Genomic DNA, 17,304 nt, shown 5'->3' on the forward strand with positions numbered 1-17,304 from the left:
AAACATTTATAAGCCACTGTTTGGACCATGACATTTTTTTTTTTTCCACGCTGTGCAGCATGCAGGATCTTAGTTCCCCGACCAGGGATTGAACACATGCCCCCTGCATTGACAGTGCAGAGTCCTAAAGACTGAACCTCCAGGGAAGTCCTAGGCCATGCAATTTTTTTTGTTTTGGAGTGGTAGTCCCAATCTGGATGGAGCCATTTTCTAATGTTAATCACTACACATTAAAGAAAAGGAAAGGAATGTCTATTGAAGGTTATCTTCCTGGTTGATCAAGGATCTGCTGCCTCCATCAATGCCTCTCCCCAGCAGCATTCATGCATTTTAATACCACACTCCTGGCAAAGCGCATGGTGAGCCTGATTCCCATGTCTATAACTTGTAAGATTTCACTACTGGTATTCTCTGTGCCCTTCCTCCTTCTTTCTCATTCTTTTCTGTCAGCAAATGCCCTGCCTCCTACCCTGCCCACTTACTTTCAGTAATTCATTATCAAAGAGTCAGGCCTCCTGGTAGAGTCCTCAGATTTAAAGTAATTATATCATAAGGACATAATTTAAGTTAGCTGTAAATAAAGTTCAGATGGGTATCATCTTACTAAGATGATACATATCTCTAAACAATGGGTGGGTGAAGGAAAAGTGTCATCACAACCTTGACACAATCTTGGAGGGATAAGAAATAATCCAGAAAACTTCTGCAGGTATATATAAGGAAATATCAACAGAAGATTCACCTGGGGAATAGCACTGAGTGGGAGGTTAGATATAAGCTTAACCTCATCTCTTTTCAATTGTTTAAATTTTTTTAACATGAGCATGTACTATTATTATACTAACAAAACTAGGAACCAGGTAAAAGTAACAAAAGCATGCAAATAATAATGGCCAACGTTTATTAGGCACTTACTATGTGCCAGGAACTATGATAAGAGCTTTACTTAGAGTAATGCATTTAATCCTCAGAATTGTAGAGTTAGGCTCTATCATTGGCCCATTTTACAGATGAGAAAGATAATACACTCTGACCTTCTGATCAGCAGGAAATAACTAGTATGCATCACAAGGAGTCACTATAATTCCAGTCAAAAGCAAAGGGGAAAAAGAGTGTACTACAAAAAAAAAAAAGGTATTGCAGGTATCATTACTACCTTGGAATTACTACCAGCATAAGAATCAATGACCTGACTCCACCGCTCTAGGAAGATGCAGAGTGCCAATGAGTGGCATCTTAAGATAACTTTTATGCCCTCCTGTAACCTCTCCACATTGTCCTAGAAACTGAGGGCTACTAAGCAATGATTCATTTAAATTTGTAAGTTCCTCTGTCAATATGCAACTACCCTTGAAATCACTGGGGTTGGTAAGAACTATGGAATCAGTCAATCAATCAATCAATCAATCATTGGGGTGGTAAGAATTCTTTCTCTCTCTAACATCTAACCATAATAAACACAGAATACAAGTAATGGGAAACAGGTCTCAGTAAAATTCTCTAGGCAGGCAGAAAACAGTCTGAGAGTTTGGGAGGGGATAAGCAAGGAAAGAAAATAAAAATCGACTCTATACCTGCTCTGCCTACCCCACTGCAATTTTTTCAGAGCCCACTGCTACCTACTTTCATCTCCAACCACATTCCTATTCGTAAAAACCAAACTGGATTTCTAAGCATTCTCTGTGCCAAAGGAGATGTTATGATTGAACATACACAGAGGAAGAATAAAACATGAGTGTACCCCTGGCAATAAGTCATCACGGGGGCAGGGGGAAGCAATAAAGGAGGGTTTGTAACAGTCTAGCCACTACCATAATGAAGCACTTACTTTGAAAAAAGTCCCCCAAAATATATCTTCTTGGTGTCTGTTGGGCAATGTGCTCCCATAATACAGTGATGAATCCTTTGTAAGAGACAGCAAACTGCACTGCTCTCTCCCCATTTGGTTTCCTGATCTTCCTCAGCCCTTTTTCAGTGCACCTCCTCTTTCAAATACCCAGTAAGTTCATCTATTCCTAAGCCCTTCAGCCAGTAATCAAATAAACTAACTCAATCATTCAACAAATATTTACCGAGCATTTTCTATAAACACAGCACTGTATATTAGTGATTTTGGATGTTATTCCTCCTGAGATTATTTGCATTTTAAAAGAGGAATGGATTTTTAATGGTGGAATTTCAAGCACCACTTCAGAGAAATAATTGGAACCAATGCTTCTCTGGTGTTCTTCAAATCATACTAGATAAGCAACCTCCTATGACACCCATCTGACAGGTTAGTCCTGTTAAATGTTGAAGGAAGTAGGTCTAGACAAACAGAATTAATTATAGGGAAGTTAGTGATTTTTTTTTTCTTTTTGGGCAAACACTTAGCTATTTTAACCTGTCAGGTCATCTGAAAATATGTTGCTTTTTTTGAGCTTTAATGGCACCTGTGTTTAAAAAATTTCCTATTGGATTTTTTTTTTTTTTTTTTTTTTTTGCGGTACGCGGGCCTCTCACTGCTGTGGCCTCTCCCGCTGCGGAGCACAGGCTCCGGACGCGCAGGCCCAGAGGCCACGGCTCACGGGCCCCGCTGCACAGCGGCATGTGGGATCTTCCCGGACCGGGGCATGAACCCGTGTCCCCTGCATTGGCAGGCGGACTCTCAACCACTGCGCCACCAGGGAAGCCCCCATTGGAGTTTTAAGTTCCAGTCTGATAGCAGCTGTGTGGACTCAGGTAAACCACGTGAGCAGGACTCAGTTTCACCAATAGAATGGGGATAATGCTACATCATATAGAGGGAAAGGGAGGGGAACAAAACATTCATGTAATGGGAGAAAAAGGTGGGATCCCTGCAGTTTGCTATGGAAAGCAGAGTTAGCTCTCCACAAGCGCAGACCTATGTCTGTCTTGCTCGCCTCTGTACCTCAAAACCTAGCAGAGTAGTGGGCAGATAGTTGACATTCAATAAATAAATATTCGTTGAACTGAACTGAATTTGTTGGTATTAACCTAAGCCTTCCTTCACTGGGACAGCATTCTGCTATATCCAGTAAGGTTCAGTATAGATCATATACATGTTAAAACACTTTGAGGGGAATTCCCTGGCAACCCAGTGGTTAGGACTCTGAGCTTCCATTGCTGGGGGCCCAGGTTTGATCCCCGGTTGGGGGAACTAAGATCCCGCAAGCCACATAGTGTGGCCAAAAAAATAAACATTTAAAAAATAAATAAATAAAAAATTGACTGGCTTGTAACAATGTTCTTTAAAAAAAAAAACCACTTTCAGAATGTTATGGAACTAAACAAATATAAGTTCTAATTAAACTGCTCTTTTAGAAAATTCCCACATTTTCTCAACTTCCACACTTACCCTGATACATCACAGGAATAGTGCCAGTGAAATTCAGCAGGTTTTTCTGGGAACTATCTTTGAAAACTGGAAGAAAAAAAAAGCCCCAGAATGCGCAATCAGGAGTAGGAAGAACTGTATTAAAGTGTGTGCATGTACATACACACATACGGAAACACACATAATTTCTAAATACCATCATCTAGGAATCAGTAAATATGTTGACAAGGGCAAAGAACTAAATGATGTTCTCTTAGAAAGCAGAGCAGGTAGTTGAAAGAACACAGGACTTAGATACTGAAATCCCAAGTTTTTGGCCAACTTTTCCTACTTAGAGGTGATGGAAGAAATTTTCACATATTGAAATATGGGGAAGTCATCCTAGCTTATACATTATTTAACTTAAGCTTTATGCTAACTAGAATAGCCAGTTTTGTGGCCCATTAAACATACATTGTACATCTGCTTTAATCATTAAAGAAAAGGGTGCATTGTCCAGAAGTAAAGAATGTCTGTTTTGAAGACAGAGATAAATGCCTCCCTTCCCTAAAACATCAATGCTAGCACTCCTTCAATGATAAAGCTCCCTTCACAGGCGCCAAGGCCATGCTGACTCATTGTGTGCATGCTCATTTGTCTTTTTTTGAAACCTTGAAGGAATGCACCCCTGTGATGTTTGATGTTCTTTGTTCTGACAGATATAAAACTGTGCTGAAAACCATGCTTCTTCGGAAAGCTCTTCAGAACTATCTGAGGCTATAGTGCTCAGACTGGCTCAAATAAAACGCTTTTCTATTCCTATTACAGATTGTTTATTATTTCCGTCGACAGAGGTGTGTGACTTTTGGTTACTTTAACCTCTTTGAACTTCAGTTTCATCATCTATAAAATAAAGATATAAAATCTATCAAGACTGCATCATAAAGTTGTCATAATGATTAAATGAGATGAACGTAGATGCAAAAATCCTCAACAAAATACTAGCAAACAGAATCCAACAGCACATTAAAAGGATCATACACCATGATCAAGTGGGGTTTATTCCAGGAATGCAAGGATTCTTCAATATACGCAAATCAATCAACGTGATACACCATATTAACAAATTGAAGGAGAAAAACCATATGATCATCTCAATAGATGCAGAGAAAGCTTTTGACAAAATTCAACACCCATTTATGATAAAAACCCTGCAGAAAGTAGGCATAGAGGGAACTTTCCTCAACATAATAAAGGCCATATATGACAAACCCACAGCCAGCATCGTCCTCAATGGTGAAAAACTGAAACCATTTCCACTAAGATCAGGAACAAGACAAGGTTGCCCACTCTCACCACTCTTATTCAACATACTTTTGGAAGTTTTAGCCACAGCAATCAGAGAAGAAAAGGAAATAAAAGGAATCCAAATCGGAAAAGAAGTAAAGCTGTCACTTTTTGCAGATGACATGATACTATACATAGAGAATCCTAAAGATGCTACCAGAAAACTACTAGAGCTAATCAATGAATTTGGTAAAGTTGCAGGATACAAAATTAATGCACAGAAATCTCTGGCATTCCTATATACTAATGATGAAAAATCTGAAAGTGAAATCAAGGAAACACTCCCATTTACCATTGCAACAAAAAGAATAAAATATCTAGGAATAAACCTACCTAAGGAGAGGGGCCTCCCTGGTGGCGCAAGTGGTTGAGAGTCCGCCTGCCGATGCAGGGGATACGGGTTCGTGCCCCGGTCTGGGAGGATCCCATATGCCGCGGAGCGGCTGGGCCCGTGAGCCATGGCCGCTGAGCCTGCGCGTCCGGAGCCTGCGCGTCCGGAGCCTGTGCTCCGCAATGGGGGAGGCCACAGCAGTGAGAGGCCCGCATACCGCAAAAAAAAAAAAAAAAAAAAAAAACCTACCTAAGGAGACAAAAGACCTGTATGCAGAAAATTATAAGACACTGATGAAAGAAATTAAAGATGATACAAATAGATGGAGAGATGTACCATGTTCTTGGATTGGAAGAATCAACATTGTGAAAATGACTCTACTACCCAAAGCAATCTACAGATTCAATGCAATCCCTATCAAACTACCACTGGCATTTTTCACAGAACTAGAACAAAAAATTTCACAATTTGTATGGAAACACAAAAGACCCCGAATAGCCAAAGCAATCTTGAGAACGAAAAATGGAGCTGGAGGAATCAGGCTCCCTGACTTCAGACTATACTACAAAGCTACAGTAATCAAGGCAGTGTGGTACTGGCACAAAAACAGAAATATAGATCAATGGAACAGGATAGAAAGCCCAGAGATAAACCCACGGACATATGGTCACCTTATCTTTTTTTTTTTTTTTTTGCGTGACACAGATAAAATATCAATACATTAGAGAGAAAGATCACTTTGACATTGGAACCCAAACAGACTTGACTCATATCCCAACTTTGTCCCTTGCAGTCTTGAGGTCACCTTATCTTTGATAAAGGAGGCAGGAATGTACAGTGGAGAAAGGACAGTCTCTTCAATAAGTGGTGCTGGGAAAACTGGACAGGGACATGTAAAAGTATGAGATTAGATCACTCCCTAACACCATATACAAAAATAAGCTCAAAATGGATTAAAGACCTAAATGTAAGGCCAGACACTATCAAACTCTTAGAGGAAAACATAGGCAGAACACTCTATGACATAAATCACAGCAAGATCCTTTTGGACCCACCTCCTAGAGAAATGCAAATAAAAACACAAACAAATGGGACCTAATGAAACTTCAAAGCTTTTGCACAGCAAAGGAAACCATAAACAAGACCAAAAGACAACCCTCAGAATGGGAGAAAATATTTGCAAACGAAGCAACTGACAAAGGATTAATCTCCAAAATTTATAAGCAGCTCAGGCAGCTCAATAACAAAAAAACAAACAACCCAATCCAAAAATGGGCAGAAGACCTAAATAGACATTTCTCCACAGAAGATATACAGACTGCCAACAAACACATGAAAGGATGCTCAACATCTTTACTCATTAGAGAAATGCAAATCAAAACTACAATGAGATATCATCTCACACCAGTCAGAATGGCCATCATCAAAAAATCTAGAAACAATAAATGCTGGAGAGGGTGTGGAAAAAAGGGAACACTCTTGCACTGCTGGTGGGAATGTGAATTGGTACAGCCACTATGGAGAACGGTATGGAGGTTCCTTAAAAAACTACAAATAGAACTACCATATGACCCAGCAATCCCACTACTGGGCATATACCCTGAGAAAACCATAATTCAAAAAGAGACATGTACCAAAATGTTCATAGCAGCCCTATTTACAATAGCCTGGAGATGGAAACAACCTAAATGTCCATCATCGGATGAATGTTACAAAGAAGATGTGGCACATATATACAATGGAATATTACTCAGCCATAAAAAGAAATGAAATTGAGCTATTTGTAATGAGGTGGATGGACCTAGAGTCTGTCATACAGAGTGAAGTAAGTCAGAAAGAGAAAGACAAATACTGTATGCTGACACATATATATGGAATTTAAGAAAAAAAAAGTCATGAAGAACATAGGGGTAAGACAGGAATAAAGACACAGACCTACTAGAGAATGGACTTGAGGAATGGGGAGGGGGAAGGGTAAGCTGTGACAAAGTGAAAGAGCGGCATGGACATATATACACTACCAAACGTAAGGTAGATAGCTAGTGGGAAGCAGCTGCATAGCACAGGGAGATCACCTCGGTGCTCTGTGACCGCCTGGAGGGGTGCAATAGGGAGGGTGGGAGGGAGACGCAAAAGGGAGGGGATATGGGAACATATGTATATGTATAACTGATTAAATTTGTTATAAAGCAAAAAAAAAGTGTAATAAAAAAAAAGAATATAGCAACTGCCCCTAAAGAAAAAAGGAATTAGAAATGCAAAGCTGTTGTGACCACCTAGAGGAGTGGGATAGAGAGGGTGGGAGGGAGGGAGACGCAAGAGAGAAGAGACATGGGGACATATGTATATGTATAACGGATTCACTTTGTTATAAAGCAGAAACTAACCCACCATTGTAAAGCAATTACACTCCAATAAAGATGTTTAAAAAAAATGATTAAATGAGATGATGTGAAAACCCTTAATAAGAAGTAAAGGATTATAAAATGTGGGGACATTATCAAATAATTGTCACATGTGACATCAGTTATAATCACTTTCAGATATCAGATTATAACTTTTATAATCAGAAAAAAGAAGTTAGTTTTACTTTTGAAAGTGACCTTTTAGAAGGATTAATAATTATCTTTGCTTTCTCTAACTCCATTATTCTCAACCTTTTCTCAATCTTCACATCCCTGAAATTTCAACTTACCCATCTGGGACACACTGATGGAGAATCAATGCCCTAATTTCTGAACTGAATACAGAAAACACTACATCTGGTTTCAAACTGTCAAACTGCCTTGGAATGTGGTCCTTTAAGGACTTCAGTAGCTTACTGTACTATTTATGCAGGGGAAGAAAAAAGTCTAAATAGACTTGATGACCTATCAGAAAGGGAGAAGAGGAAAAGCCAGGCTGACAGAAAACTCAAGGCCAAGAGTGTACATAAGTACAAATATTTACCTTGAACTATATGAGTGAAAGGTAACAATGGGTGAAGGGATCACTCTTAAGGCAAAACTAAAATGGACAGAGGAGTGGAACAGGGATTGTTTCTCGGGGACACAGAAGAACCTGAAAATGTGGTAGAGAAACTATGGGTGTAAATAGTCATTGTCCAAATTATTCAAAAAGCCAAAAGAAAAATGATTATAATATATGACTAACATTGTCTTCAATAATAAAATGTACCTTGACAATATTAATCCTATAGCTTGAGGGTTTAATGGCACCACAGCCTACTTTCTCTAGATGGGGGAAATGAGAATAAGAATTAACTGGTATAACAAAGGTTTAAATCTATAAGATTACTTATAGATTGTAAAAGAACAAGTATTATTCAAGCAGAGGGCAAGATGGACATGAGTACAAGCCCCAACTCCATGCCTAACTAGCTGTGTAATCTTAAGCAAGTTATTTAAACTCTCTGAGCCTCAGTTTCTTTCTCTGAAAAATGAAGATGATAATACTCACCTCACAGCTTTGGTTGTACAACAATATGTAAAATAATATAGATAAAACATTTGGAAGTATATCTGGTGTTCAATAAATAGTAGCTGTTAAATCCCCCATCCCAGGCATTTATGCAGCACCAAATACCTGGGTGCTAATCAAGAGAGGCCAGACACAGGTAGGCCAGAATCTAATCATTTCTTCCACACATAAAATTAGCTATTCCTAAGAAATACTTCAATAATGCCTCAAATTTTCCAATATATAATTCTGAATTAGACATATTTTTGTAACCCAAGCTAATTCAAATACAAAACATACCCGTGTAGAATAAAGAAGCTTTTCAAAACTGTGTTTTGACTAATTCGTGGGTCCTGAAATCAATTTAGTGAGTCTCAATCAGCATTTTTTTTTAAACGGTATGGAATGGAATAGAAAACGCCAAGGTGTACATAATACTTTAGTTGTGTGTATATGGGGTCATGATATAAAATACATTTCCAAGTGTGGGTTGTGGTCAGAAATTTTGAAAGATAGTAAAGTAAAATCTTTCTCAAGTAACCAGACCCTCTATATTAAGTGAAGAAGATAACAAAAACTTTGCTATTAATTTATTATCAACCATATATGTGGTAGGCAGAATAATGGCCTCCATGGATGTCCAATATCCTAATCCTTGGAACCTGTGCATATGTTACCTTATTTGGCAAAGAGACTTTTTAGATACAATTAAGTTAAGTAATTTGTGTTGCTTTCTTTTTTAAAGATTTTTTTTGATGTGGACCATTTTTAAAATCTTTATTGAATTTGTTACAATATTGCTTCTGCTTTATGTTTTGGTTTTTTGGCCTCGAGGCATGTGGGATCTTAACTCCCTGACCAGGGATTGAACCTGCACCCCCTGCATTGGAAGGCGAAGTCTTAACCACTGGACCACCAGGGAAGTCCCTGTGTTGTTTTAAGCCACTAAATTTGTGTTCATTTGTTACAGCAGCAATAGAAAACTAATACCATATAAATTTTATTAACTTAAATTTCCTCAAAAACCACAGGTCATAAAGTGTAGCTCAAAATCAGGGGATAAAAGAGAGAAATGAGGGCTTCCCTGGTGGCGCAATGGTTGAGAGTCTGCCTGCCGATGCAGGGGAAACGGGTTCGTGCCCCGGTTGGGGAAGATCCCACATGCCGCGGAGCGGCTGGGCCCGTGAGCCATGGCCGCTGAGCTTGTGCGTCCGGAGCCCTGTGCTCCACAACGGGAGAGGCCACAACAGTGAGAGGCCCGCGTACCGCAAAAAAAGAGAGAGAAATGAGAAATTATAATAAGTTTGTAGATCTCTAGGAACAAATAATTAATAGTTTAAATAATGTAGCAAAAACTAGAAGATACAATTCTTACCATAGGTATCCATGGAATATCTGAAATGTGGGAAAAACATATTTACATTCTTCAGTTCTTCCATAGTTAGATCCCTGAACTTGTACTGAAGAGAGAAAAATGAACACAGAATAAGAATAAAATTATAAGCAACAGAACAATTACAAATTAACATTTAACTGAACACTTACTATGTGCTAGGCCCTGGGCTCTGAGTTTTACAAACATGAATAGTATTTGACTTCATCCTTTTAATAACGACCCTATGAAGTAGGCAGGGCTTATAACTGCTTGACTTTACAGAAGATGAAAATGAAAGCCAGAGAATCAAAATAACTTGCTGTGGTAGATAGCAAGTTAAGTAGTGAAGCCAGAGCTCAAACCCAGTGCCTGGGTCTTTAATCACTATATCAAATGCCTCTAAATACTTCCTGAAGGCTTAAGAAGTAGGGCAGGATGTAGCACCCCTCTCATCACTTTAAGATCCACCTCTCATGCCTGAATATCTCATTCACTTGAGACACCCTGAATTTCCCTACCTGGTACCGCAGCTGGGTTTCAAAGGGAAAACAGAAAGCATGCAGAGGTTTGCAGTCAGGTTGAGTGAACTGCCTCCTCATTCATCCAGATGTAGTCTCAGAAATACTACCTTGGTTGCCCTGTGGGCAAAATCATTTAACTTCTTTGCACTTATTTTCTCATTCGCAAAGAGAAATTATACCCACCTCCCGGACTAGGCATTAAATGAAAAAAAAAAAAAGTATGTTAAGAGTCTATTACCATTCTGAAAATGAAATTGAGAAAACAATTACATTTACAATAGCATCAAAAAGAATAAAATACTTAGGAATAAATTTAACAAGATGCAAAACTTAGATTCTAAAAACTACAAAACCTTGTTGAAAGAAATTAAAATAGATCTAAATGAATAGAAAGATATCCCTTGTCGATAGATCAGAAGACTTGATATTGTTAAGATGGCAATGCTCCCCAACAGATTCAACAATCGCCAATCCATATCAAAATCCCAGCTGACTTTTTTTGCTCATTTGCAAAGATTTACAAATGGACCTTAAAATTCATATGGAAATTCAAGGAATGCAGCCAAAACAATCTTAAAAAAGAATAAAAAAGGGCTTCCCTGGTGGCGTGGTGGTTAAGAATCCGCCTGGCAATGCAGGGGATACGGGTTTGAGCCCTAGTAGGGGAAGATCCCACATGCCACAGAGCAACTAAGCCCGTGCACCACAACTACTGAGCCTGCGTTCTAGAGCCCACGAGCCACAACTACTGAGCCCACGTGCTACAACTACTGAAGGCAGCGCGCCTAGAGTCCATGCTCCGAAACAAGAGAAGCCACCGCAATGAGAAGCCCACGCACCACAACAAAGAGTAGCCCCCGCTCGCCGCAACTAGAGGAAGCCCGAGTGCAGCAACGAAGACACAATGCAGCCAAAAACAAATTAGAAAAAAAAAAAAAAAGAAGTCGGAGGATTCATACTATAATCAAAAAGACAGTAACAAATGTGGGAAAGGATGTGGAGAAATCAGAACCCTCGTATACATACACCACTGCTGGTGGTAAAATGGTGCAGCTGCTTTGGAAGAGTTTGGCAGTTCTTCAAAAGATTAAACACAGAGTTACCATATGACCCAACACTTCCACTCTGAGTTATATACCCAAGAAAAATGAAAACATGTCCACACAAAAACTTGTGCACAATTGTTCATAGCAGCATTATTCATAACAATCAAAAAGTGAAAACAATCCAAATGCCCATCAACTGATGAATAAAGTGACGTATCCATAAAATGGAATATTCAGCCATAAAAATGAAGAACTGATACATACATGGATAAACCTTGAAAACATTACACTAAGTTAAAGAAAACAGACACAAAAAGCCACATATTGTATGACTTGTATATAAAGTACCCAAAATAGGCAAATCCATAGAAACAGAAAGTAGCTTATTGGTTGCCTAGGGTTGGAGGAGATTGGGAGAAAATAAAATAACTGCTAAGAGATCCTATTTCCTCTCTCTGAGTCTTAAGTTTTTCATGGGCAAAAGAGATATAGCTCTACTGCCTGCCAACTTCAGCAGGTATGTATGAAGATTTCATGATTAACATATGTAAAAATGAGATATTAAACAAAATATGTATACAATAGTAGGTACCGACAGGAAATAATGAATCGACAAAGCATACCTATGTTACAGAAAGCCCTCTGAAAAGAGTTGTCTACAATTCACATTAGAGCCTAGAACGGTACAGAAAATTAGAGGGAAGGAGGAAGGTCATTTTAAGATGGGAAAGAATTTGGCGAAGAAAAAGTGTATAATTAACAACTTGAGGACTGGAAACATCTCTTACTCATTTTTATTTCCCCATAGCATTTAGCACAGGGTATGGCTTCAATAAATGTAGGCTAATTGGATGGGAGTTAGCAAAGAGGCAGATTTATATGAGTAGAGTGGATATAGAAAGCAATTATGATCCAAAGGACTGAGGATCGATCACTAAGATCACTAAAACTAAGAATCGATCAGTATTAACTACAGCAGGGTAAAAATGAGTCCCAGATTCAGTGTCCCTGATTCAGTGAAAACAAAAGTGAATGAAACCATCTCAACTCCAGACACTACACAAATGTACAAAAGGCTGCATTGTTGTCACCTGGAATATACATTTATTATGAACCAAATAATTTTTGTTTTCTACTTGATGTTATAAGCTGTTTTCTACATCCTTAACATCCTGTGAGAATGTAATGATTAATGGCTGCATGGGGCTATATACCAGAATTGATCTAACTGCAAAACTGACATAAAAGTTTGTCAAAAGAGGGCAAAAGCACTCTTTGTTAGAGCTTGAAAATCCAAACATCACTACTAGTTGAATATGTGATTTGCCTTTCTGACGAAAAAGACCTATTTTATCTGTCCTAGAAAAATAAAAAGCATATCATTTTCACTATATATGAAACAGAATATCTTCTTAGTGTAATATTAAGACATATATTCCATTACTGTTCTTATACCACCTAAGAGAAGCTTGTATAACATTCTCCAAGGAATATGCCTCAGATAATGCCATTTGCTTAAAGGGTGCAGGCAGGGAACTAAAGAGGAAAACTGGCCCATGAGATTCTAAAACTAAAGCAATTATACTATCATAAAAATCAGCTGAAGAATTGAGAAGTTACTAAAATTTTAACTTTATCCACTATACTACAGTATGTTTATTTAGTAGACTGATACTTACGAACATCAAGAGTACTCCTGTATGACATTGCTCAAATGTTGAACACCCTGAGGAATACTTTGTGGCATCATTTTATTAAACAAAAATTAAGCATTAAGGAATCTTACAGATCAAATCCAATCCTATTATTTCATAACTGAGCAAATCGAGGTTAAGTTACCTGTCCAAGGTAACTTGGCCAGGGGAGTGGGAAATAGGAATTAGGGAACCAGAGAAGTTTTCTAAACTTAATATTTAATACAACTAAAGAATATATATACATATAAACATATATGTATATATATATACATTTTGAAGAATAAACACTCAGGCACCAACTCACCCATGTTTGATCTAGAACAGTGCTGTCCAACAAAACTTTCTGCCATGGTGGAAAAGATCATTATGTGTTCTGTCCAATATAGTAGCCACAAGCCACATGTGGCTACTGACACTTAATATGTGGCTGGTGTGACCGAGAAACTCATTTTTAATTTTATCTAATTTTGATGGATTTAAAGAGCCACATGTGGCTAATGGCTACCATACTGGACAGCACAGACCTTTCCAATTCCATTACATCTGTCCGGGTGCTCCTTCTCTTAACCATTCAACTGCCTACCTTAAATTGTGTGGTCACATTCCTTTGCTTTTGCCCTACATAGTTTTTATCGCATTTGTGTGCATCCCTAAACACCACACTGTTTGTTGTTTAGTTGTTTCTTGTTTTAATCAAAATATAATCTTGCATATAACCTCCAATTTTTTTCACTGAATATAATGTTTCTAAGATTCACTTGTACTGTTGCATGATGTAGTTCATTCATTTTCACTGCTGCATAGTGTCTTCCATTGTGTGAATGAGTACAGAACAAATTATCCTTCCTTCTGTCAATGAACATTTGGGTTGTTTCTAATTTTTAATGATGAGTAATTCTGTGAATGTCTCTTGCTTCATATATTATGAATTCTCTATGGTAACTACCATAGAGTTTAAAATTCCCATTCATCCACATCCTCCAAACCCTTTGAAATGATCTTAATTTATGACAATCTAGTGAGAGAAAATGGTGTTTTACCATGCTCTCAATTTGCTTTTCCATGGTTACTAATGGGTTGAGCAAACATTCATTTCCCTGATTCTTCTTTTGTTTTTTAAAAAATGATTATTCGTGGGCTTCCCTGGTGGCGCAGTGGTTGAGAGTCCGCCTACCCATGCAGGGGACACGGGTTCGTGCCCCAGTCCGGGAAGATCCCACATGCCACGGAGTGGCTGGGCCCGTGAGCCATGGCCACTGAGCCTGCGCGTCCGGAGCCTGTGCTCCGCAACGGGAGAGGCCACAACAGTGAGAGGCCCGCGTACTGCAAAAAAAAAAAAAAAGATTATTCATGTCTTTTGTCCAATTTTCTATTGGTTTTAATATTGATTTGTAGGCTAATTTATATATTCTGGATACCAATACTTCGCCAATTATGCGTTACAATACTATTCTCCAAGTTTGTATTTTGCCTCTTCACTCTCTTCATGGTGTCTTTTTATATATAAAAGTTCTTAATTTGAATGCAATCAAATTTATCACTCTTCTTTGAGTATTTTACGTCTTGTTTAAAAAAATGTTTGCCTACTCTGAGTCCATGAAGATTCTTTCCTACATTTATCTGTATATGTTTTAAAGCTCGTCTTTTACACTTGAATCTTCAGTCCACGGGGAATTTTTATGTTTGGTCAGAGGTAAGGGTCCAATTTCATTTTCTCCTTTATAGATAATCATTTGTCTCTGCACTCTCCTTTCTGTAGTTATCTGCAATGCCTCTTCTGTTTTTTATCGCATTTCCAAACACATGTGAACATGGTTCTAAGCCCTCTAGTCTGTTCCACTGGTTAATTTGTCTATCCTATACCAATATCACACTAAGCCTCAATTACTAGTCTTGACATCTGGTAGAGCAAGTCCCACAACTATTCTTCTTCTGTAAAAATGTCAAGATTATTCCTGGCCTTCTGCCCTTCCAAATGATTTTAGAATCAGTCTGAAAAGTTCCCCAAATACCCTGTTAGAATTTTGATTGGAATTGCTTTGGCTCTATAGATCTATCTGGAGAGAGCTGACATCTTCACATCCACGAAGCTGGAATATTTACCTAGGTTGGAATACTTATTAGGTTTCATTTGATTTCAATAAGATTTTTCATGTTCTCCTCACAGTTGCTTGATTTTAATGTATTGTTCACTTCACAAATTTTTCAGCAGTAAAATTATTTCTAAGTATTAAGTTATTATATTATTTGCCTACCTCGAGGGTTAAGGAACTTTGGAAATATTTGCTGGACTAACGTGTTTCTAAATGGTCTCCTTCATTTACACATCCAACAGACATTTATTAAGCACCTAAGTGCCAGACTCCATGCTATGCACTGATGATAAGAAAACAAAAACAAAAACCTTCCTCAACTATTCTGGTCCCACCCTTGAGAAAATTATTGTCTCTCTTTTGTCTTTTTCCTGCATTCCAGTTCCACCAAAATTATGAAGTTCTTTTTCTATTCTCAGCTTTAGCAATTCTTCCCCCTGGACAATACACCATGCTTCCGTCACTGAAAAACTTGATAAGAGTGGTTCTTTTAATTTCATGTTCTCTGAAGAGGAGACAGAAAGGGTGTAATCCTAAGGACGATGATACTTCTCTTCCTAAAGACCTACACACCTGTCACAGTAGATAAAATCATTCAAATCAACTATATAAACAATTTCAATCATAAGGCTTCAAAACCTCGAAGGGGTGTACAAACTGCCCCAACAAAAAAAAAGACACAGGCAAACCCAACTAAAGAGAGAGCAGTTTATCTTGAGAGGAAAATGTAATCAAAAGAACCAGAAAAGTATGTGCATGTATATGTTTCATATTTAACTGATGCCATTACATTTTGCTATTGTTTTATTCAGAATGTATCATGTCTCGTGCTTCAATAAAATTATCAGTTTTTTTCATAAAAAACAAAACAAAAAAAAGTCATGAACGTACGGTTTCCGCATAGCGAAGTTTTAAGAAGCATTATGAAACATATAACTAAGAAACTGGTGAAAAATGTGGTTGCCTCAGACTGTACACTGGTGCGGAATCAGAGAGCCTGAACTAAGAGCCTGGTGTAACATAGAAACTAGCGTTAGTCATGCCCGAGAAACGCAGGTCAGACTTCCGGGTCAGCCCTCCACCTCAACCTTTCAACATTACGAGGATCTTTTCCGGGCCTTCCAACCCTGTCTTCATTCTTAAGTCTACACAGGTCTTTCATTCACTGCACAGTTACTCAGCACTCCGTCGTGCCAGGCTAGGTGATGGGAATACTACAGCACTGTCTCTGCCATCAGAGTTTACCGCCCAAGTAAGGTTTGTATGTAAATAATTACTCCAGATGTGATAATCGATATTTCTGAAAGCAAGTAAAGGAGGTAGTGATTCTGTTTCTAGGGAGTGACATCTGAGTTGAGTCCTACAAAGGATTAGCAACGCAAGTCATAAAAAAAGGGGGTGGGGTGAGGGCAGGCCATTTCTGCAGAGAGAAAGGCGTGGTTAAAGGGACTGGCGAGGGCTGGAAGCTGAGACCAAGAGAAGCTGGTGGCGTGAGAAGGTCTCACAGCGGGTGGAGGTTGGGGGATCTCGGATTTGCAGGCGAAGCCAGAGCCCCGGCCTCGGGAAGGAGGGGTCCGCGCCCTCCCTGCGGCCACTCCTCGCAGCCGGCTTCAGGCCAGCCCACCCCCCGCTCCAAGCCCCTTGACAAGCCGGGGAAACGCCTCAAGTAGGTGGCCCGGCCAGGGGTGGAAACGCCCCCAAGCCCCGGCGCCCCAGACCCTGCCCGGCGGGCTAGCCGCACCTTGCCAAGCAGTCGCCTCACACCCTCATTGTTGAACTCCATCTCCAGCCAAGACCACGAGCCGGGTTCTGAGACCCCAGCCCCGGAATCTCCTTCGCACTGTACTGGACGGAGGCTGCCGAGGACCAAACTTCCCGAGCGGTCCAAGGCCCCGCCCCTTCCCAGACTCGAAAGTCCACCGGTGTCCAACGCCCTAGGCTCAGCGAGGCTCCGCCCAGAGTCTCACCACTGCTCCTCCGCGAACCCTGAGCGCGTTCAGAAACGCGTGAGCGCCAAGGGAACCACGACCCAGCTTGCTGGAGGGAAACTTGGGGACATCGGTGAAGACAGGAATAGGAAGGACCCGAGGAAAAGCAGTAAAGGAGGTAGAAGATATTG

General features: G+C 39.4%; 1 protein-coding gene across 7 annotated transcripts in view; it reads right to left on the reverse strand.

Moving 5' to 3' along the window:
- Positions 1–17,035, reverse strand: part of UEVLD (UEV and lactate/malate dehyrogenase domains) — a 50,823-nt gene extending 33,788 nt beyond the window's left edge. For 6 of the 7 annotated variants that reach the window (XM_060104665.1, XM_060104667.1, XM_060104668.1 and 3 more), the window contains exons 1-3: positions 16,927–17,035; positions 9,829–9,913; positions 3,359–3,424 (exon numbers count right to left, since the gene is read on the reverse strand). In XM_060104665.1, the coding sequence (XP_059960648.1) occupies positions 3,359–3,424; positions 9,829–9,913; positions 16,927–16,968 (193 nt within the window). In that variant the 5' untranslated portion in view covers positions 16,969–17,035. The remainder of the gene's footprint in view (positions 1–3,358; positions 3,425–9,828; positions 9,914–16,926) is intronic. The other variant, XM_060104666.1, reaches the window with a different exon arrangement.
- Between the last annotated feature and the right edge of the window lie 269 nt (positions 17,036–17,304).

Source organism: Mesoplodon densirostris, chromosome 7 (assembly GCF_025265405.1).
Source record: "Mesoplodon densirostris isolate mMesDen1 chromosome 7, mMesDen1 primary haplotype, whole genome shotgun sequence".
Lineage (NCBI taxonomy): Eukaryota > Metazoa > Chordata > Mammalia > Artiodactyla > Ziphiidae > Mesoplodon > Mesoplodon densirostris.